General features: G+C 33.3%; 2 protein-coding genes across 2 annotated transcripts; one reads left to right on the top strand and one right to left on the bottom strand.

Moving 5' to 3' along the window:
- Positions 1–815: 815 nt before the first annotated feature.
- On the bottom strand, positions 816–17,990 carry LOC126827660 (serine/threonine-protein kinase PAK 3). The gene is made up of 7 exons (XM_050557107.2): positions 17,888–17,990; positions 13,515–13,720; positions 10,694–10,955; positions 9,522–9,687; positions 7,171–7,234; positions 5,905–6,381; positions 816–4,637 (listed from the first exon to the last, which is right to left on the bottom strand). Exons 2-7 carry the CDS (start codon positions 13,700–13,702, stop codon positions 4,316–4,318), a joined length of 1,479 nt encoding a protein of 492 aa, XP_050413064.1. The 5' UTR covers positions 13,703–13,720; positions 17,888–17,990; the 3' UTR covers positions 816–4,315.
- A 958-nt stretch (positions 17,991–18,948) lies between these two features.
- On the top strand, positions 18,949–21,278 carry LOC126827659 (protein arginine N-methyltransferase 5). The gene has a single exon (XM_050557106.2). It carries the CDS (start codon positions 19,080–19,082, stop codon positions 20,976–20,978), a length of 1,899 nt encoding a protein of 632 aa, XP_050413063.1. The 5' UTR covers positions 18,949–19,079; the 3' UTR covers positions 20,979–21,278.
- Positions 21,279–24,156: the final 2,878 nt, after the last annotated feature.

The following is a 24,156-nucleotide window of genomic DNA, read 5'->3' as shown; positions in this document are numbered from 1 at the left end:
GCCTACATGTATGTTGTAATAACTCTCAGGTCAATATACCAGTACATGTGAAGAGTCCAAGGGAAGAACAATCTAAGTCACATTTTTGTCTTTTCGCATAAAAGACAAAACAGACTTTTGGGCGAGAATGCTCGATGCGAACAGAACAATGAATGGTTTTAATTACAACTTCAAAATGATGTTTAATACGAATCATAATTACCAGTACAACAACTGACTTCCACTTTTCAGCCAAATTATGGTCAAATAAAGGGCACGATGGACTTGTATTTGTCCAGGAGGCCATTTCATTAGGGCCTTGGTTCGATGTGACTCTGATTGTTTTTACCTGAAATTGATTGTTCCACAGAAAGCTTACACAATATGCTACCAGAGGGCGCCATTAACTGCGGTTCGTCGAAAAAGTGACTTAGATCGTTCTTCCCCGGGGCTTTTCATGTATTATTACCCATACTAATAATACATATTTAATGTTGACATCTTCACTGTACTTCATGCCAATGGTAGACCCAACCTTTCAGCAACAGTGGTTAAATAAGTGTTAACAGGAGCTAACTGGTTAAGGTTAGAAAAACTCTTGCCAAAACATAGCACTTTCCAGGCTGATAGACATCATTGTCGATGTAAAATAATCAACCTAGGTATAGTTTAATGTATCTAGACTGTGAGTAGATTCTAAGTTTGACCCAAAAGGAATATATGGTAATAACAATAGTATACCAAAGCCTTCTACCACAAAACGTTTGATCACCAAAATGCTTTGGTTAGGCCTAAAAAAAACACCTAAATTTTAACAGATTAATATACACATAAAATAATTTAATATGATTATTTAGTTTATTTTTTTCAAGAGAAAAATGTTTACAGATAGAAATAAAAGGCACATAATGTTTATATGAACTTATAAATGTATTATATAGATGATTACAATTTAATATACTAATAAGTAGAGTTATTTGTATACACATATCTTTCAAAAATATAGAAAATATAAACTGCATTAAAATACATTATATTATTTCCCTAATTATTTTATCTTGAATAAAATAACTGTGAAATTTATAACAATGAATCAAGAGTAAATAATCTAAGTAAATAGAAAGCACAAACTTCATTAAAGCACCATTATTTTCATATAAACTTACTAGAAAGATCCTTTGTTTTCTAAACAATATTGATGGCCTTTTGAGACATACAGAGAAATAAAACTGTCAGCTTTCCAGAACACATATATCAGGTAAATATTATTTGCTTGAAGATATCATGAATCTTCAATCCTGTCTCTGATTACAGGTTTATTAACAAACCAAATAAAACCCAATAACACGCCCAAATTCTTAACCAATTAAAGAAATATACCAGATATGATAGGTATGAACATTATTACATTATATACATAAATCATGACTATATAAACGTAAAAATGTTAATATTTACAAAAACTGGTACAAATACTAACAATAATAATTGATTTCTTAACTAATAAAATTTAATGGACGGGATGCACAGATCCCCTTAAATAATATATTTGCTAGCCAGATGAATATTAACTTTAGTGGGCTATATAATTAGCAAATTAAATCCTAAATGTGAACATCCCAAGCAATATTTTGACAATTGATTCACCAGGAACCCTTTATATTTTGAATATGCCAAATAATAAAAATTTACCATGCAGAATATAAGAAAATAAAACAATTTATATAATGTACTGTCCCCATCAAAAGCTGACAGTCAAAGGTCAAATCTACACTATATATAAATTCATTTGAAAAACAATAAACAAAACAAAGAGAAAAAGAACAATGCAGTCTAATCTAAACTTGGGTCCATGCCTCAACCCCATAAAGATCTACCTGGTTTGGGTTGGAGGTCAAGTCTGGTGTCACAAAGGTGAACTCTGAATTGAGTGGACTATTTCTAATTAACCATTATTCTGTCCTTTTCTCTTCTGCTCTATAGGCATCACCCAGAATTCCATTCACAGTTTGAATAAAGCTAGCCTAAACAGGTCATTAAATTGGTGAAACCGAGACATCAAATAGAACATGTTTAGTGTAGTGAAGACAAATAAATCGAATGATTATGCAGAATAGCACTATAAAATTATTAAGACAGTAAATTAATGTGTAATTATGACAATAAATAATACTGTACAGTTTGAATCACAATATACTTTTAAGATACTTAGGTCAGCCATGTAAGCCAGAAAAATAAGTGGTCATATCAAAGGCCTCTGAGTCAAAGATGACAAGATAAGCATATTATTATTTTACATAATTTAAATCCACTGGACAATATTAATGTATCTATATACTAGTCGATTGTACATACACTTCAGTTAACATTATTTTAGTGGACAGATATATACCATGAATTATATATTATATTAATTATTTTTATACTTATATAGTCATGGTATTCATTATGTCATACATGTAATTTTTTTTTAATAAGCTAAATTACATTAGATAAACAATCTTGATCAATCACTGTAAAATATTGGGAGCTCAAGTGACCTTTGTCCTTCTAGCTTTAAATTCATAAATATTATTGTTAAATCGGTCGGATAATAATAATAATTGATAATTAAAACTGATTGAGACATTAGATTATCAGATACAGTAAGAGTAAGACTCAAGAAATATTATAAAATAACAAATATTATTTACAAACTATACAATATATATTTTCTATTTAATATTAAATTAACACTTGTGGTTATTATCAAGCAAAAAATTTTTTCTTTGATTTGGTTAGGTCAATAAGCTTTAGATCCAATAACTTCATAATTGTCAAGCATTTATGGTATTCACACAAGATGTTAACTGTCATTCTTAACGACTCATGATCATGCAATCCATGATTTGATGCCGTAAGATGAGCACATATTATTAATATTTATAATCTTCACAATTATCCTCTGAACATGCACAATAACTTTATATTTTCTACTAAAATAACAGGAAGCCATATTGGCAATATTATACAAAAGTTGTGTTTGTTTATCTAAAATAAAGTACAAAAATTCAGAGTATATATTTAACAGATCTGGTATTCAACTGTTGAACTGGCAAAGAAAATTTATTTTTCCAGGTCTGACTTGGTGATTGATAGGGAAACTATCATACTTTACATATCCATTGTACTAAACATAGATTATGCAAGAGCTAAATCTGCCTAATTGCAGGTCTTTCTTTAGGCCTGAAATGTTTTCTCAATTATTAATTAGACGTAAATAACTGATCCAGGTCACAATAACTCTCAATGGCATCGGATTTCTCCGATATTAAATAGATTAGAACGGTTCATCTATATTTTAATTTAATTTAAAAATGGAGGAGCAGGGTTTGGCTTCGAACAACCAGTATGCTGGCAGAAATTATTGCACATGTCCTGTCAAACCGTTAAAGGCTAATATCTTCGCTCGCAATAGAGTAATTTTCATGAAATTTTCAAACTATTCATTTTATATTATCTATTTTCGAACTATTATAGCAAGAATTGCTAGCTCTTTATCTAAATCTTACATAATGTATCTTTAATTAAGATATTCACAAATGTGTCATATGAAAAAAACCAGACAAATCTTCTAAAATACAGAGGTTATCATCTGCATTAAATCTCAGAACAATTCTTACGAATTATCACGGTTCGACAGTATTTGCCTTTTAAAACAGGAGATTGCTGTGTGTCCCTGACATGTCCATTATTCTATACAAAATAGATCAATACCAACTTAATACAGTAAATATATCATTACAACATAAAAGATGATCAAGAACAAAAATGTAATATACAGATATCAAATCTTTTTATTAATAATACCTGGGGCTTTAATGATGGGTTCTCCCCACCTGAATTTAATACCAATACCATTTTATAGTACCAACTTCCAAATAACCAGAAGAAATAGTTGTGACAAACCCATAGCAACTGAGAAATTGACAAAACAGGGGACCTTATAAAGCTTCACTATTTCTTAATCTTGTTGCTTGCATATATAGAGTAACCGATTAACATTGATGCAATTTTCATGTGGAGTGTGGTTTTTCATTGTCTACATTTCTCAGAAACTACTTAACCTGACCGTAATGAAATTTGAAATGACCAAAGAAATCATCTGTATTTTGTCCCTTTAATATTTCTCGTATATATACAAATTATTAAACATTCATGTCCTGAGACTTTTAAACTATAACAGCTCAACTTTTGGAATGTTATAATGTTAAAAAGTTATCTATATAAATACATGTACATTTATGTGCATAGCTTATTTTGTGACAGTTTTAAAAGACATATCTAGTCATCTACTTTAGGATTGACCCTGTTCTCTTCGAGCAGCCAATATCAAAGGTTTGAGAGTTGTAAGAGGCATACATTTTTCTAAAAATGGATGCTTGAGCAGTTGTAAGGCAGAAGATCTTTTCTCTGGTTCAACTTCAAGACAATTACTGAGGAAACTCTTCAACTCAGGAGAGAGTTTGCCTTCATTCTTAACATCAGGTTTTCCTTTTGTTGCAATTTTGAAAATAGCCTTTAATGGAGTTTCATTTAGGTAAGGTGGTTCTCCTTCCAACATTTCTATAATCATAATTCCCAAACTCCAGATGTCTACTTTATTATCATACTGTTTCCTGAAACAAGATATATTTAAATAAATAAATGTTTTTAAAATATATACAAATGTGAGTTTAAAAGTCATTTAAACTAATATAGACATACTGAGGTAACTTCCTATTTGTACTCCAGTATTTTGTTGTTGAATTAACAATGTTATTATCAGCCAGATCTGTTCCATATTTTCATAGACGTATATTAATAATTGTACCCAAAGCCCTCAAGAATTCGCTAAATATGAGTGATCAGCTCAAATCAAAACTAACCCTAACTTAATAAGCAACAAATGGCTACTAATACACTAGAAATAGAGCGAGTCTGATCAACCCTACCCTGGGATCCACAAATGATTGACGTGTCGCAGGAGCTAAGTGAGAGGGACACGATGACGAACTTTGCGTCATGGTTTTGAGTTTTTGTGCCCCCCCCCCCCCGCAAATGGCAAAAAATCATGCGGTTTTAAACATTATAAATATAATCCTTAACCAGTGTCGAACATATACCGTGGGTCAGATATGCTACAAATCTACTCTAGCATGTTCCATATAGCCCAATATTACCCAGCAGCACTGGAAGGGATCCCTGCACACACATATAAAGATTGTTTTTGGGAGGGCATGGACGGGATCTTGTACCTCATGCAAAATCATATGTCACCACGCCCCTGTGTGTCGGTCCTATATTTATTCCAACAATGTGTCAAATGAGACTGTAGCAAATAAAACCAAATAGCTATTTCTTTATTGGTACAACTCGCAACAAATCTCTCTGTCATAGTAGAAATAATATGTGAATTGAAGAACACTTTGCACATATTAAACATAACAGATGGAAACTGGTCGAAATACACAGTAATCTCAAAGGAGTCACGAGTAGAAGTGTTACAACAAAAATAATTGAGCTTTTCAAGACTGATCCCAATCGTGACAAGAATGATATGTCACTTAGAAAGTATTTGAATCCAGATGTGACAGCTCATCCTGTCGTATATTTTTTCCAACAATTTGTGAATTAGGAAGTTTGTTACAGTGGAATTGATATGTTCCTCAAATTAGTGGTCTGACCATCTTTTCACACCATGATATGCAATATACACCGAGATTTGTACTGTGCTCTAGTCCCAAACTACTATATAAAGGGTAAAGTTGTATAATCTCACTGAAGCCCATAGAGTTTGCATAAGAAAGAAAAATCTGGGATGGCTACCTACTAATTTTATCTGTATTGTTTTCATGTACCTATAGTCGACAAACCATAAAGATGTTACAAAACAGATATACTAACCTTGAGACCACCTCAGGTGCCATCCAATATGGTGTTCCAACCATTGTATCACGTTTATTTCTCTCTGCATTTAACTGTGCGCAAAAACCAAAATCAGTTAGTTTTACGGCTCCAACCATACCTAACAAAACATTGTCACTTTTGATATCGCGGTGAATTATATTCTTATCATGTAAAAACACCAAGGCTTTAAGACACTCACGGCACACAGCAGCAATTTGTCCTTCCTTCATGATAGTCTCTGTTACAACATCTGTAAGGGCACCACCATCTAAGCATTCCATGACAACCCATAATTCCAGATCAATCATATAACAGTCTAGAAAATTAACTATATTATCGTGGCGATATGTCTTCATGACTTCTATTTCAGTTATTATTAATTCTTTCTTCGGTTGGTCAGTTAAATCCATCTGTTTGATGGCTACTACATCATCAGTTCCCTTATGACTTGCCATAACTACATTTCCTGAGGCTCTGTAACAAAAGAATGGAGTTTGTTTTCATTTCAGTGAAAATAATCAGTTGTAACTATCTACTCTAGCAATGATGATGTTTCATAGTTACTGGTTTTAAGATATACTGGTCAAAAAAAGTAGCGGATAGTCATGTAAAGGTAAACAAGCCAAAAGTGAGGCCGATATCTAATGCCAAATTGAAAAATATACGCCAAGTCTCCTCCATTAGAATCAAAGTTGTTGAGCTCCAAATTGCTCATCATAGTGATAGTGATATTCAAGGTATTGATGTACTGAAATTATAATCAGAGTTTGATTTAATGAAACCATACACCAAGTTTCACCACTTTCACTCAATTGAAATCGCTCACCATCGAACTTGGTCAAGATTCAGAATTTAGTCGAAGTATTGATGTAATGTAACACAGTACGTTTCATCACGATCATGTCCCAAAGCATCGATCAATCAAATAGCTTATCCCTGTTGGCCTAACAGAAAATGCTCATCATCCAACTCAATCATGCCATTCAAGGCAACATGTACACCATGTTTGAAAATTCTAGCTCAATAAGAAGCAGAGTTATTGTGAAGGAAGTAGCATCACTGGTCATTTGGGAGTTCTGATTCCCGTATATATATTTATCAACCATCTGTACAATGTATTGCAAATCCCAAGATAATCTTCTTCAGTCATGGGGCATATCATCATATTTCAAAGGTTTTATTTGTGTAGTCAACCAGTTTAAAAAATGTTTTAGAATATCATATTTTCCTTCCTTAAATGAATTTAGTACAAATCTGTCTTACCCTGATCCAAGTTTTTTCTTGATATCATATTTCTCATTAGGGTTGCCTGGAGAAGATAACTTTCCTTAAAAAAAAATTAAATAAAATAATCAAATCAGACAGTATTAGAATGAGCTGAAATAATGTTAAGTTTCCTAAATTTTAAAGATACATTATGGGAGATTAGATAAAGAGCTGGCAGTTCTCACTATAATAGTTAACCAGCGGCTGCCAGGCAGGATACGCCCACATTTTCAAGAGATGGATAGAGAACAAGCTAAAAGGAAAGTGATTTTTCCTACAATCAAGGGCCATAATTCAGGAATTTACTTTTTGATATGCGCAAATATCGAAAGGAACCGAGATCTTTGGGTTATAAACTTACATTTCAAGTTTCAACAAAATCGGATAAAAATTGTGACCTCTATAGGGTCCACAACCTTGATATACCATATTTTTATGCTATTTGAGTACAATTGGCGGCCATTTTGTCAGTCAGTTTAGGTCCGATTTTCACGAAATATGAAATCAGCCATCCTTAGGGTGTAACGGTGATATACTAAAACGTTTTTTTAATTGGATAAAAATTATGACCTCTATAGGGTCCAAAAGCTAAAATCGAGATTTTTCGTACAATCAGGGGCCATAATTCAGGAAGTTACATTCCGAAATGCGCGAATATCGAAAGGAACCGAGATCTTTGGGTTATAAACTTACATTTCAAGTTTCATCAAAATAGGATTAAAATTGTGACCTCTATAGGGTCAACAACCTTGATATACCATATTTTTAGGCTATTTGAGGAAGGGCGGCCATTTTGTCTGTCAGTTTTGGGCCGAGTTTCACGAAATTCGAACTCAGCCATCCTTAGGGTGTAACAGTGATATAATAATACGTTTTTTTAAATCGGATAAAAATTATGACCTCTATAGGGTCCACAAGCTAAAAACATGATTTTTCGTACAATCAGGGGCTATAATTCAGGAAGTTAAGGTTCAATATGCGCGAATATCGAAAGGAACCGAGATCTTTGGGTTATAAACTTACATTTCAAGTTTCAACAAAATTGGATAAAAATTGTGACCTCTATAGGGTCCACAACCTTGATATACCATATTTTGACGCTATTTGAGAACGAAGGGCGGCCATTTTGTCTGTCAGTTTTGGGCGGAGTTTCACGAAATTAGAACTCAGCCGTCCTTAGGGTGTAACGGTGATATAATACTACGTTTTTTTTTAATCGGATAAAAATTATAATCTCTACAGGGTCCACAAGCTAAAAACGCGATTTTTCATACAATCAGGAGCCATAATTCAGGAAGTTACGTTCCGATATGCGAGAATATCGAAAGGAATCTAGATCTTTGGGTTATAAACTTACATTTCATTCAAGTTTCAACAAAATCGGATAAAAATTGTGACCTCTATAGGGTCCACAACCTTGATATACCATATTTTTACGCTATTTGAGAATGAACGGCGGCCATTTTGTCTGTCAGTTTTGGGCCGATTTTCACGAAATTCGAATTCAGCCGTCCTTAGGGTTTAAAGGTGATATAATAATATGTTTTTTTAAATCGGATAAAAATTATGACATCTATAGGGTCCACAAGCTAAAAACACAATTTTTCGTACAATCAGGGGCCATAATTCAGGAAGTTACAGTCCGATATGCGCGAATATCGAAAGGAACCGAGATCTTTGGGTTATAAGCATACATTTCAAGTTTAAACCAAATCGGATAAAAATTGTGACCTCTACAGTGTTCACAAGCTAAAAGCGTGATTTTTCGTACAATCAGGGCCCATAATCCATGAAGTTACAGTCCGATACATGCCAATATCGAAAAGAACCGAGATCTTAGGGGCGATAAACCTATATTTCAAGTTTCATTGAAATCAGATAAAAATTGTGACCTGTAGACTGTTCACAAACAATTGTGGATGGACGGACGGGGACGACGACAATATACGTCCACATGAAAATGTAGGCGTATAAAAACAAGATAATGTAAAGGGAATTTGCTAAAATTGATCCACTCTGAACTGAGATTTTAGTGATTGAATTTTCGGCCTAGCCTCATCATCATTACTAAAGTCGGTACGATAAAAAAACAGTCTCGATCATCCATTTCATGATTAAATCATGATTAAATTGGAACCTAATCCAATAAACATCACAGGCTATCGATGACATTGAGAGTTGATTATGATCTGGATAAGTTAATTAATATCTAATTAATAATTTAGATAACATTTCAGGCCTAAAGAAAGACTTGCAATAGGCAGATTTAGCTCTTGCATAATGTATGTTTATGTCTCAATCAAAATCAATTTTCTCTTTATCTTTCAGGAACTAATAATAAACCTTACTTAATTCTCTGTGTATTTCGTCATCTGTTAAGGCCTTTTTAGCTGCTTGTTTTGGTCGACGGACTATTTCTTCTCTATCCTCCTCATGTTTTCCATCAAGATTGTCTGCTTTGGTATGATTATCCTTTGTGTGGTTATTTTCTTCAGCCTTCTTTTCTTCCAAAGACTGAAAAATATGAATACGTACATCATCCTAATGCTACCGGTTTACAATTTAACTGATTGGAATGCAGGGATAACCAGTCTTAATCAGGAATTCATTACACAGTTAGGATATAGCAAACTCCCAGGTCTATACATTGTAGCTCAAAAATCACTGTGCAGCCCTCCTGCATCACTTTCTGATAATCTTAATCATTGTTTAGTTCAGAAAATTTTGAGATGGTAACTCGAGTATCAAATATAAAGAAAGGTTGCCAGGCAGCGTTATTATATGCCTGTAATAGTTATTCCAGACATCCTAGATTCAAGGAAGAAACCTAATATTAAGTACACGTACATGTAACAGTAAATCAAATACATAATACATATCTACATAAATATACACAGTACACAAATATAATTATGAATGTTCAGGCATTTTCATCATTAGGAATTTTTTTTAACCCAGATGGCAGGTCCTATTAATCAGTCTTGGCGTAGTATTCTGCAGACGAATTCCAACACTGAAATTTCGGTATTGACAGTCTGAATTAGAATTATTTTACGAAACCTTAGTCAGTAATTAAACTTAAAAGTGTCAAGGAATAAATAATAAACACCTAAACAGTATTTAAAATGATATGACAACGGTTATGGAATGCAAGTTTCCATGGCATCCGAACATAATGGGGAACCGCAAGTCATATTCAAGTAACCTAATTCAGCTAATGGTACGACAGTGAATAATATTGTGCTATGTATGGAAAAGCCCACAGAACATTTCCTGGTTTATATAATAATTTAAAACATTCAAAGCAATGCTAAACATAAGTTTATGTATAATATCCTGAAACATTCGACAACACCAAATAATTATTTTAGACAAAAGAAGGAAAAGATTTTCCAACTGATCGCACCCTATTTTCTTTGATGAAGCAACCGTACATACATGTATTATTTATTATGGCCTAAGTGATATGTGAGTCTTTTTATTCTTCTTTACAAAATTTCCTGAAACAAATATAACATACTTTTCCAGTTTGTTCAGGTGCTGGTTCTTCATTTAATTCTACAGGTTTCTCACCATCTTCTTCTGTTTTATTTTCAAATGCTTCTATTTGACTGTCACTACCTCTACTTGATGCATCAGAATCTAAAAGTTCATCAGATTCACGAATCTCCTTTGCAATTAATAAAAATTTCTGTCCTGTGGAGGATTTTCTTTTAACAGAATGCTGGAAGGTTTTTAAGGAATTTATCACAGCTTGAGGGTTTTGTCTTTGATCTTCTTGCCTGCAAAATTAAAATGAATAATGTATGAACTTTAGAAACAACCAGTGGCTGCCAGGCAGGATACGCCCATATTTTGCAAGAGGTGGATAGAGAACAAGCTTAACAAAAAGTGATTTTTCGTACAATCAGGGGCCATATTTCAGGAAGTTACGATCCAATATGCGTAAATATCGAAAGGAACCAAGATCTTTCAGTTATAAACTTACCTTTCAAGTTTCATCAAAATCAGAAGAAAATTGTGACCTCTAGAGGGTCAACAACCTTGATATATACCATATTTTTACGCTATTTGAGAACGAGGGACGGCCATTTTGTCTGTCAGTTTTGGGTCAATTTTTACCAAATTTGAACTAAACCATCCTTAGGGTGTAACAGTGATATACTATTTCGTTTTTTTAAAATTGGATAAAAATTATGACCTCTATAGAGTCCACAAGCTAAAAACACGATTTTTCGTACATTCAGGGGCCATAATTCAGGAAGTTACGATCCGATATGCGCGAATATCGAAAGGAACCAAGATCTTTGGGTTATAAACTTACATTTCAAGTTTCATCAAAATAGAATTAAAACTGTGACCTCTATAGGGTCCACAAGCTAAAGACGTGATTTTTCGTACAATCCGGGGCCATAATCCAAGAAGTTTCGATCCGATACATGCCAATATCGAAAGCAACCAAGACCTTTTGGAGATAAACCAATATTTCAAGTTTCGCCAAAATTGGATAAGAATTGTGACCTGTAGAGTGTCCACAAACAAATTGTGGACGGACGGACATGGGCAATGACAATATACGTCCACATGAAAATGTGGGCGTACAAAAAAACAGTGGTTGCTAGGCAAGATACGCCAACATTTTGCAAGAGATGGATAGAGAACAAGATAAAATAAAAGACGATTTTTCATACAATCGGGGGCCATAATCCAAGAAGTTATAGTCTGAAATGCGTGAATACCGAGATATTTGGGAAATAAAGATATGTTTTAAGTTCCATCAGAATTGGATAAAAATTGTGACTTCTATAGTGTCCACAACCTTGGTATTACATACTTTTACACTTTTTAGGGGCGGCCATTTTGTCCTGCAGTTTTGGTCCGATTTTCACAAAATTCGAACACTACCATCATTAGGGTGAAACGGTGATGTATTCCAATGTTTTTTTATCAAATAAATATTGTGAACTTTTGAGGGACCACAAGCTAAAAACGTGATTTTACATACAATCAAGGGCCATAATTCAGGAAGTTAAAATCTGATAAGTGTGAACCAGGATCTTTGGGTTGTAAACATGTATTTCAGGATTCATCAGAATCGGATAAAAATTGTGACACCTAGAGAGTCCACAACCTTGGTATTACATACTTTCACACTTTTTGCGTACAAGTGGCGGCCATTTTGTCCGACAGTTTTGGTCCGATTTTCACAAAATTCAAACTAAACCATCATTAGGGTGTAATGGTGATATATTCCAACAGTATTTTTAATCAGATAAAAATTGTGACCTCTAGAGGGACCACAAGCTAAAAACGTGATTTTTCGTACAATCGAGGGCCATAATTCACGAAGTTACGATCCGATATGTGTGAATATCGAAAGGAACCAAGATCTTCGGGTTATATTACAAACATGCATTCAAGTTTCATCAAAATCAGATCAAAATTGTGACCTCTAGAGGATCCACAACCTTGATATATCATATACATGTATTTACACTGTTTGCCTACTTGAGGCAGACATTTTGTCTGGCAGTTTTGTCTGATTTGCACGAAATTCGAATTGAGCCACCTTAGGGTGTAACAGTGACATATTCAAATGTTTTTTTAAAATCGGAAAAAAATTGTGACCTCTAGAGGGACCACAAGCTAAAAACGTGATTTTTCATACAATCAAGGGCCATAATTTAGGAAGTTATGATCCGATATGCGGAACATCGAAAAGAACCAAGATCTTCAGGTTATAAATATGCATTTCAAGTTTGATCAAAATAAGAGGAAAATTGTGACCTCTAGAGTGCCCACAAGCTAAAAATGTGATCTTTGTACAATCAGGGGCCATACTCCATGAAGTTTCTACCCGACAGATGCCAATATCGACAGGAACCAAGATCTTTTGGAGATAAACCTATATTTTAAGTTTCGTCAAAATCGGATAAGAATTGTGACCTGTAGAGTGTCCACAAACAAATTGTGGACGGACAGGGGCAACGATCATATACGTCCACATGAAAATGTGGGAGGATAAAAACAGATAATACCGGTACACAGCTTGGCCAATAGAAAGGTTTGACATATAATAACTATCGGTAGGAATCAATATTGATATGCCCTTGCATGCAAATATCCTTCCTCAATCTAGAGTGTTAAGGTATTCCATGCGTTTGAAGATTTTAACACAGAGTGATTACTGAGATATCTTGTCATTTCTACATGGGTCTTGCTGTGACTGGCTGACTCTTTCTCCACTGACAGTTCATGAAGATTAACTAGAACATCTGCCAAACCATAATTAAACTGTTGAAATTAATGCTAATAACAGACAGATATAAAAAATATCTTACGAGATTTCAGATCCTTTCAACAAGTCTTTCCATACTTCGGGTATACCCTCAAAGTTTCCATCCTTAAAGCCCACATGTATATTATGTTTTACATTGATTGGAGAACCAATGGACATACCAGGCAATTCACTGTCCGAGTTTTTATCACTTCGCTTGGTCTTAGTCTTAAAAGGGTTAAACCTACTCATCCTCTCACCTCATCCAATCTGAAAATACATCAACACATAACAAAATCTGAAAACTTATCCAACACTTTCTTGAGCTATCACAGTAAAGCGTTTTTCTTTGTTTTAGCTATAAATGATTTCTACACAGATAGATAACCTTACTGCCACAGAGATTATAAAAAAACAGACAGGTGGCAAACATTGCTTTGCAGGGCCTATACATATTATTATACATTCTATGAAGGTTCTGATTTTTTTGAATAATTATCACACAATCAAAATACTTAAAGCTTGTTTTTTTGGCATGCTCATATTTAAAAAGCTACTATTTTTAGCCAAGAACATGCCTACAGAAATGTATTCGGTAATAATGATCATTACTTGACACCTATATGAACTTATCCTATAAAAAGACACAATGAACATACATGTACTGATCTACTTGGGTTGAGTTAAATAAAGCTATTATACATTCACTCACTGTTACAATATAAAGCTCAGGCATAATACCCACTATAGTGTTTCACTATCTTCATATTAAACAGTAATAACACTGTATTGAGGAAGTTACTTGAACATAAATTATCAATAAATACAGGATATAAAATTCTAAATAGTACATGTACTAACACCCTAGTTGCATCTCTCCAAAGTGAGTGGCAATGAGATAACATCACACAAGTAATAAGGCTACTTGGCCTAAAATTAGGTCATTTATTTATTAATTGTTATACAAACCTGTCAACATGAAAAATCCAAATTCCAATACTAACTGTAAAGGGATTATTTTCATACCAATATAGATAGTTTCTTTTTTGATGTGTACGAGTAGATAAACTTTCCTTGTCTACCCCCACAGGTATTATCCAAAAATATGGGCGGCAACAACAAACATGTATGGCCACATTTCAAAAACCAAAAACTCACATGGAATAAAACTGGTTAACAATAAAATATTATCTTTATATCTTTTATAAAGCATCAAGCAAGCAATTTTGATACATGTATATTATATAGTGAAAAATTACACCAAGATGTAACAGGTACTTATTTGATTTTCATAATTTTTATTCTTTGAAAATGTACAGATCCAAAATTAAAGTAAAAATCAATTTTTGTATTTCTCAAAAACCTACATGTAGTCAAAACAATTTCAAAGAGTCTGTTTGGAACCAAAAAATATAGATCTCCAACACTTACACATGTATATGTTCATTATTGGTATTGTATATGTTCATCAAAGAAGTTAGTTAAAAAAATGGAGAAGAAAGGGTGAAGCCCAAAATGGAATTTACACTTTTTTGAAACTGAAAATCATCACAGGTTGTATATATACTAATGTCAGTGTATGTCAAGTCGTCAGAGGAACACGGATGTGATATTAAGTAGGTAAGATTACCCAGTAATGTAAAAATATAAACAAAAAAAATTTTTTAATCTATTTTTAATTAGACTGCATTTCAACCATCTAAAGGTATTAACATTTTAGCTATAGATAAGGGTGTATTCAGAAGATATATGTAAGCATTCTGTTATGCTTTCAATACTTGTTACTAATTAATCGTTTTAATTTCTAAATTAATATGTTATTGTTATGGAGTTTAATTTCCTATCAACACAATAGGCTGATAGGCGTACTGAATATTTGGATTAACTATATTTCTTCAGCCTAATCACTGTGGATTGATCTACATGTAAGTTTAAAATTTTTGTGAGCTATATCTTTTTGCAATTTGAAGTTAAAAGTTTGGTGGCCTGTATCCTCTAATCTCATGTCAAATGTATTCATCTGTAGATCTTAAATAAACATCAGGCTATCCTTTAATGTTATACATGTAGCGTATTATACTTTTCAAGGTTTCCTTGTTCTGCTACTACATTGTACTTTCTAAATTCTATTACAAACAAGTATTTTTTTTCTCGTTCATTAAAAATTGCAAGCTTTTACGCTAATGATATAAATATTTATATTCAGTATCTGTAGCTGGGAAAACTTTGACCAAGTACATGAAGTTGTTGAATAAATGACATCTGTATAATCTTTCCTATGTGAACTTCCTAGTAAATGATTAATGTTTGTATTATACAATTTTGAAGACCATGGTTATAGTCCTTTAAGATTTTATATTCTAATTATAATATAACTGTTAGAGAATATATCCAAACTACAAGAGCAGATTTTGCTTTTTCTCAAAACAATAAACTTTATATTATTGTTATATATTTTTCTGTTGTGTCTTTTCTATTGTAAATTTAAAAATTTTGACTAACAGGATTGTCCACAGATACACCAGAAACTATTAAAACTCAACAATATAATTTCTAAAATTTTTCCTATAACCATAACCGTATTCAAAATTTTAATTACATACATGTGTATCATACCAATTATGAAATAACTGAATAGACAAAAAATCTAAATATTATTATTAGAAGAATTACTTTAAGATACATGTATTCCTACCGTTAATCTGAAACAAATAAGAAATGAAATGGGTTCAACGTTCTACTTTTGTATTCTGACTGAAAAACCAAAGAAACAAATAAGAGTCAGACAGATGTATGGTGGGTATGACTAACAATAAATATTCAATACTTTATTGATTTTTACTTAGTGAATGACTAAGATACATGTCATCATTACTCAACCTGTATAATAATCGAAAACAAACATTAAACTTTTGCTGAAATGTGTCTTTTGAAAGAGATTTTAAATATCAAGTACATGTACATGTAGTTATGGAAAGTGATTAGAACTGGAATTTTCGGATTTGCAAAAAAAAAACCCAAGTGAATATTATTGGTGGAAAACAATAGTTCTTACTGGAATTTAATGGCCTATATGTACATGAAATAATACATATAAACTTACCTGTGTGTTTGAAATCAACTTGGGTCAAATAAAATCTACTGCACAATTAAATATCCCAACGATTAAAAAAGTTCTCTCTTGAAAAATTGAACTCCCACAAGCTTTTGACAATGGGCAATACCAAAATGGAGCCTGATTACGTCACTCTTTGGGAGAGATCATTTCGTATAAAGGGGTGACAGCACGCCACATTGAAACGGTTTGCGGTACATTACGACAATTCAAGGTATAAGCTATTGGTCTCGGCTGGGTATTGAGTTTGGGCGTTCACACATATAACTGCCCGTATCCATTTATTTTGTTACCATCTTTTTACATTCTAGTAAAATCCCTGTTTATAGATCTTCTTTTGAAATATTTTCTTTTAATAATTTGATTAGTTGGATGGGAAAATTATCTTTTGAACACAAATGTGGCACAAAAATAATGACATTCATTTAACAGGCTTTAAAATTGTACCTATGTTGTTTGTTAAATTATTTATAATATAGAGAAGATATGAAAGTTTTAGTTTATATATGACTTTATCTTTACGAGTATTCGTGCAATCAGTGATATTTTCATTGTGAATAAAATTTGGTAGACTGGCCATCAATGGTTTCAATATATATCTTCTATGTAATTGCCTTCATCGTCGTCCATTCTCAAAAGATCGCAGTTTGTTTTCATTGCAACACGTGGTTGTCAAACTCTCCGTCTAAGTTAAACCATCCCTGCAACAGCCTCATTGGTTTCGCCCAGCATGTGACGAAAGCAGTGTTGTCATGTACTCAGTCGAAAATATAAGTAAACGTGTCAAATTTTTCAAGAGAGAACATTTTTATTCGCTGGGATATTTAATTGTGCAATGGCTTTTATTAACTGTAGTTGATTTCAAACACACAGATAAGTTCATAATATCCAAAGTTACATAGTTTGTTCATAATCAAAGAAATCCGTTTATAAATAGGAAGGTGCAGACAATTGGTATCTTTACATTAGAAGAAAATACCAAGTTTGTAAATTGTAGTCTGTAATTTCTAAAGTTCAGTTAAAACTTAAATTTTACATCAAAAGTGGATTATTGTTGAAGATGTCATAACTTTTATCCAGATCTAGCAAATTAATATCCAAATCAATAAGCAGATGTGAAAATATTTGTAGGTGGGAAGTTGCAACTTAATTAACTAGTAACTAGTATGAATCTATTGGCACTTCCGCAATGCTTACACAGCTCAACACCATAAGGAATAAACAAAGCTTATTTTAAAAGAAATACTTCAGCGCTATAATCCATAATTTAGTTGCATACGGGCGGCGATCCCGCCATTATACATCTATGAGAAATTACTTACCAATAAATAAGACAAAATAAAACAAAACAAAACTTTAAGCAACTTTGGATCGAGTTCAACCGACAGGAAATCATATCCCACAGTTCTTTAAGAACGACTACCTTCCCGATTGTCAAGTCTATTTCTGTCTTGGCACGCAAACGAAATCAACTTTGAAAATAAAATAAATTGTACAGTTTTTGAGAAGGAAATCCAGTAATACCAAATCTGCAAATTACTAGAAAAATAAACAGAATCGATTGATATTGGGTCGACCGACCAATGACGATTCTGTCAAAATATGTATCGACAGAGTAACAGAAAGATTTTTATACCTTGTATGACAAGCCATTAAATTCGACATTTAAATCCCGGGAATATTACCTAATATTACCCATAATCGTCTTCGCACATGATATAACCTAATAATATAATACATTATCTAAACAAAGTATTGCATTATCTAAACAGAGTATTGGCGGATTTTTAAATACAAATTTAAATTGGTTTTCTTTTCTTTTTTTTATTTATGGAGATTTATATTTTATATTTGGTATGGATACAAAATGAGGCTAAATCTATTTGTTAAGGCCAGCTCAATTTTTGTCAAGGTCGCTGAGATGTAAATAAGGTTAGGACACTTGATTGTTGGCGAGATTGTAGGTTAGGATTAGGTAAGCTAGGTCCAGGATTAGGGTTGGGATTAGCGCTAGCCCTGTTTATCAGGGTCACGAGATGTAAACAGGGTTAGGGCACGTGATTGTTGCCGAAGATTGTGGGTTAGAGTAATGGCTAGGTCTAGAGTTAGGGATAGGGTAGCGCTAGCCCTGTTAACATTTGACCATGACAAAATCTGCAAGTGGCCTTAATATTTAGATCTAGCCGGGAATGGTGGGATAGAATGGTTATATAAAAATTCACAGAAAATATATTTATCGTTTGGTTTTTTTTTAAATTATTTATGGGATTCCTTTGTAAAGAGGTGGGGTGGTTATATTAACTAAGGCAATTTGCGAAAGTTAAAACGGTGTGCGTTGATGGTGTGCTTAATAATTGGTTATTTCGTTTTTCAGGATTGAGATCCGAACATTCCTAAAAGTAGAGAAACCTACCTTCTGAGACGGTAGATTAAAGGTTTAGGTAGTTGAATTCTGTTTCTGGGTCCGAAGATAACTATCGGGATTATCCAGAGTTGGTTTGATATAAAAGCAAGATGCGCAGAATGTCTTCTCGCCTGTCATGTGGTCGTGATTTTCACTGTGTTCCTGATATAAATTCAGCCTTGGACACCGCATGCAAATCTGGATTTGACTTCATTTGTCTTCCAATTGTAAACCCACGTTTTAGAAGAGAGTTTATTGTGGGTCCTGCTAAAAAACGTAGTGGGGCCTTAACTAGATCTGACATGTCTCTGTCTAGTCAAGATTGGACATCACTTGTAGTAGGAAAGATCTCCCCATGGCTTCAAGTGGATTCAGAGCATGAATTAATTCGAAAAAATTCTGAAGCCGCATTTAAACAGGAGTTGATGTTTGCAGCACATCTGAGTATGCCATCGGTGTTGCTCACGCTTAAAAATTCCAATATTGTCAACATGGCCAGATGTTTAAACGATCATCTTATATCATCTTATTTTCAACAGCATTTTTGGATCCATGTGCCAATGACCAGTGGAAAGGATCAGTTGGATAAAGTTCTTGACATTGATGTCGAAGTAATTAATGAAGATGGTGGTGAGCCAGAGAGTACATGGGAATGGTGGAACACATTTCGTACTTTATGTGATTCCAACAAGAGGTTAGGTATCGCTTTAGAATTGACAGCTGATTTACCATCAGAGATTGTCTTAGATAGGTGGTTGTCAGAACCAGTGAAAGTGGTACTGATCTCAACAAGCGTTTTTATCACCAATAAGAAAGGTTACCCAGTACTCCCTAAACAACATCAGATGTATTTACGCCAGTTATTCAAGCTAGATATTCAACTGATACTAACAGGCAGTGATCGACATGCGGATAAAGGATTAAGATCTTACCAACAATACTTAGATCATCTGTGGCAGACGCAACCACAGCCAGATCAAGTAGGTCAGTTCGCAAAAGGCTATGAAGATTACCTACAATCACCACTACAACCTCTGATGGATAACTTAGAGTCTCAAACATATGAAATATTTGAACGAGATCCAGTGAAATACTCTCAATATCAGAAGGCAGTGTACTATGCAATATTGGACAAGGTTCCCGAAGCCGAGAAAAACACCAAAAAATTGGTGTTAATGGTAGTTGGTGCTGGGAGAGGGCCACTTGTTAGAGCAGCACTAGCAGCAGCTCAGGAGGCTGACAGAGAAATTACAAAGCTTTACGCTGTTGAGAAAAACCCAAACGCTATAGTCACGTTAGAGAATCTGAAAGATGAAATGTGGGGAGATATGGTCGAAGTTGTATCCATTGATATGAGGCATTGGGAAGCACCGGAAAAGGCAGATATTTTGATAAGTGAGCTATTAGGGTCCTTTGGAGATAATGAACTGTCACCAGAGTGTTTAGATGGTGCTCAAAGGTTTCTAAAAGACGATGGTATAAGTATTCCTTGTAAATACACTTCCTATCTTGCACCATTACAATCATCTAAGCTCCACAATGAAGTCAGAATGGCCAAAGAAAAAGAAAAAATATCAGACAGTTCTTTTGAGATGCCATATGTTGTCAGATTACATAATTGTCATATTTTGTCACAACCCAAACCTGTTTTTACCTTTGTTCATCCAAATCGAGATGAAGTTATAGACAATAATCGTTATCTGAGTTTGGAGTTTGATATTGATATGGGTTGTGTTTTACATGGTTTTGCTGGATATTTCGACACTATCCTCTACAAAAATGTTACCCTAAGCATATTACCATCTACTCATTCACCAGGTATGTTCAGCTGGTTCCCAATACTGTTTCCTATAAAGACACCGATGTACATCAAGGAAGGCAATAAATTGGTTATGGATATTTGGAGAAGATGTACAGACAAGAACGTTTGGTATGAATGGGGAGTTAGAAGCCCATTCCCTATTCCTATCCATAATCCTAAAGGAAGATCTTATACCATTGGACTTTGAGAACATATACATAGGCTAACACTAGTGCTTGAAGATTTCTTAATGATGTTTAAACTGTTGAAGAATAAAATTATATTTTGGTAGAAAAAATAGCCAGAAAGTGCTTAAAGCAACATATAACCACACCTACACAATTTGTACTCAATTATAATCATTTTTGTTTTGAAATATAATTACAGAAAAATAATTTGTAACAGAATTTAAGAAATAATGACAAAATGTAACAATATACATGTATGCCTTTTGATGTTGATCATTTTATTATAAATGCATTTTGTGGTTAAATATCTTGCTAGCAAAGCATTGTTGTTCCTTTGTTTTGTTTTATTTTCATGAATATTGAGTAATAACTTATGAACCTTGAAAATTTACCTGGTGCAAGCCTAGAGATACTGGTACATGTAAGTCACCTGTCACAGACTTAGTTATGCCCCCTTATTTTCGGTAAAATGTCTGACAAGGAAATTTTTAAAATCACATCACTGCCCTGGAGTAATTTCAGGCTTTGTCAGGCACAATCCCTCTGGTGTCTGGCATTTTGTCTGGTACCTTTTGTTATTGATACATTATTTTAAATACATGTTTGGCAGTAAGTTAAAAATGCCACATACCTGTTCAGTAGAGACAAACAAAATCATTGTTTCCAGACCTGGTTACAGTATAGATATCAATGTCTGGAGTGTCAGTTTACTGTACATGTAAATAAAAGTACACTAGCTGTTTAGCCATTGTTTATAAGTAAACATCATAAAACATTGCATTAATAACAGCCAGTGGTTGGGGGGGGGTATTCAAAAACTTTTAATCTTGATTTTGTTGTGTTTCTTTCTATGTAGCAAAAACATGTAATATAACTGAAGCACTGGTAACCAGCAATATTACCAGCTCATTAACCATAACTAACCACACTTGATAGCAGGTTCACTTGGAAACTAATCTAAATAATCAGTACCGCTTCAACTTGTATTTTATACTTTTATCAAAATCTATAATGGTTATGCATCACTGAAACATACATGTACATCAGTAATCTTTTCAGAATTGTATTGTTAATTTCAGTCTATTCAGTATCAAATAGTAATAATATATATACCCCAGAGAAAGTGTTTAGTCTGCATTGTATCTCTGTGCAAGATAACAAATTGGAAACGGACTACCACAGTAAGAATATCAATGGTTAATGAGTTGATAATGCAGTGTAACTTTTTCTTCAGAAATATTGAAAACCTAAGATATTTGAAATATGCAGTTTGAAATTCAAAATTGAATCATTTGTCCCAGCACAGTCAATCTGAATAACTGATCCTGGCAAGTTGATGTCTTCAAGCACACACTTGATATAAAGAAGACACCACTCCAATGTTCTCAGAAGCAGCCCTTAGAACTCATAAAGATGCTTCTACTGCTAGCTAGAGAACCAATTTTAACATCAAAATGGATTCAGAATTGACTTTGGTTCACTGGATAACTGCAACCACCACATGGGGTGCCATTACATACCAACTCTTGCTTCCTGCACCCCCACCCCCTCTGCTGATACTCTCCTACCACCCCATTGCCCGTATCCATGACGTAAGTGGGACGAAAGATCATTGTGTCAGAATTCTGTTCACTTATACAACTTCACTCAACATTCAGTTCTTTTTTTTCTGCTAAAAGAAGCTTCCAGAAAAAGTTTAAAATATATTTTATTCAAAATTATGCATAATTGTAAACAGTTATAGATATTTAAAAAAAAAGTTTTGACCAAAAACATGTACATATACAGGTTGTAGTCACATAAACATCTTTAAATCTATGATGTACAGGTCATATTACACATTAGATATTTGCACTTGCAAAAAATAAATTGAAAAAAAAAGCATTAACAAATTGTGGCAAAATTGAAATAAAAACAAATGGTATAAACTGCACATAAATTCTTGACAATTGGTTTACTGCTGGTCATAAAAAGATTAAACAAATTTCACTTTTTTTCTCAGTATAAAGGAGATATAAGTAAGATGTACATTACATGTACATACCAGTGACACAACCTGGTCCTGACAAGCTAGCATGTGAAACAAGGTGCTACACTGCAGACCAAATAAAACCCCACCACACAGAAGTAATTTAAATGTAGGTCTGTCTATAGCAAGAAATAAATTTCAGATAAATATAGACTGGGTTCATTGTCCTACTTTTCTGCACCAGTTGATTGAAGAAGGGCATACGCCATTCAGTGTGCTAAGAGGGAAATTTACCCTTATTTTGAATTCCAACTGTGGAGGGTTTTTTTTACATGCTCACCAATGTCACCTTGGCTTTTTATCCCCTCCAAATGACTAGACACTGTCCTTGCCTGCACAACTGAAAAAGGGAAACCACCTTAGAAAATCATGAGGATCTTTTGCAACAAACACTAATAGCGAACCCAAGACCTGGTTGGCATATAGTGCCTTACTGAGCCATCTGGACTCCCTCTCTTTTTAAAAGGTGCCACTCTGAACACAGGTGGATGTCTTTCTAACCCTGATTTTGACCACAGATACCGACATAAGAAATAAGTTGGCTCGTCAAAGACATTTTCTGGTGCTTTTAGTATGTTAATTTTACCCAAATTTTTAAAACTATATCCCATCCTTGGAATAGGAGCAAAGTTTTTACACAAGCTATGTTACTGGCATGTACAAAACCATTAATTTAGAGGCTCATGACCATGGTCGCAGTTTTTTTCATATGTTTTATATTAAATGTATTTATGTGTATAAATTGTTGTAACGTTCAAATATTGTTCCTTTTTATCAACATGTGTACTGATATGCTTGTGTAATAAATATAAATAATATACGTTATTTGATTATTGTTATAAAAAAATATATAAATATATATTGAAATCTATAAAATAATATATATCCCAATCACCACAATAAATAAATTTCTGTGTAATCATTCCTCATATTTGCCCTTAAGATAAATTAAAATTAATTTAATAGAACTTTTCCAATGTTCTGAAGTACTTTAGATTTCTATATGTGGTTGAATTGCAATGGTAATTATAACAACAAATCATTCAAGATATAAAATGTTTGAACATACTTCAATATTATTTGGATTGATATCAAAAGATATGACAAATTTTTAATATAGATTTCCTTATTAAAAGATAATCTAATCACATTATGAACAATAACCATAA

This window comes from Patella vulgata, chromosome 7 (genome assembly GCF_932274485.2).
Source record: "Patella vulgata chromosome 7, xgPatVulg1.2, whole genome shotgun sequence".
Lineage (NCBI taxonomy): Eukaryota > Metazoa > Mollusca > Gastropoda > Patellidae > Patella > Patella vulgata.
This window is presented reverse-complemented; position numbering and strand designations above follow the sequence as displayed.

Excerpts from the sequence above, each read along its gene's own strand:
- LOC126827660 (XM_050557107.2), bottom strand. The coding sequence starts at position 13,702 with ATGAGTAGGTTTAACCCTTTTAAGACTAAGACCAAGCGAAGTGATAAA. Across the intron at positions 9,688-10,693 it reads CACCTGAACAAACTGGAAAA|TCTTTGGAAGAAAAGAAGGC; the intron begins GTATGTTATATT and ends CATATTTTTCAG. Across the intron at positions 4,638-5,904 it reads GCACCTGAGGTGGTCTCAAG|GAAACAGTATGATAATAAAG; the intron begins GTTAGTATATCT and ends ATCTTGTTTCAG.
- LOC126827659 (XM_050557106.2), top strand. The coding sequence starts at position 19,080 with ATGCGCAGAATGTCTTCTCGCCTGTCATGTGGTCGTGATTTTCACTGT.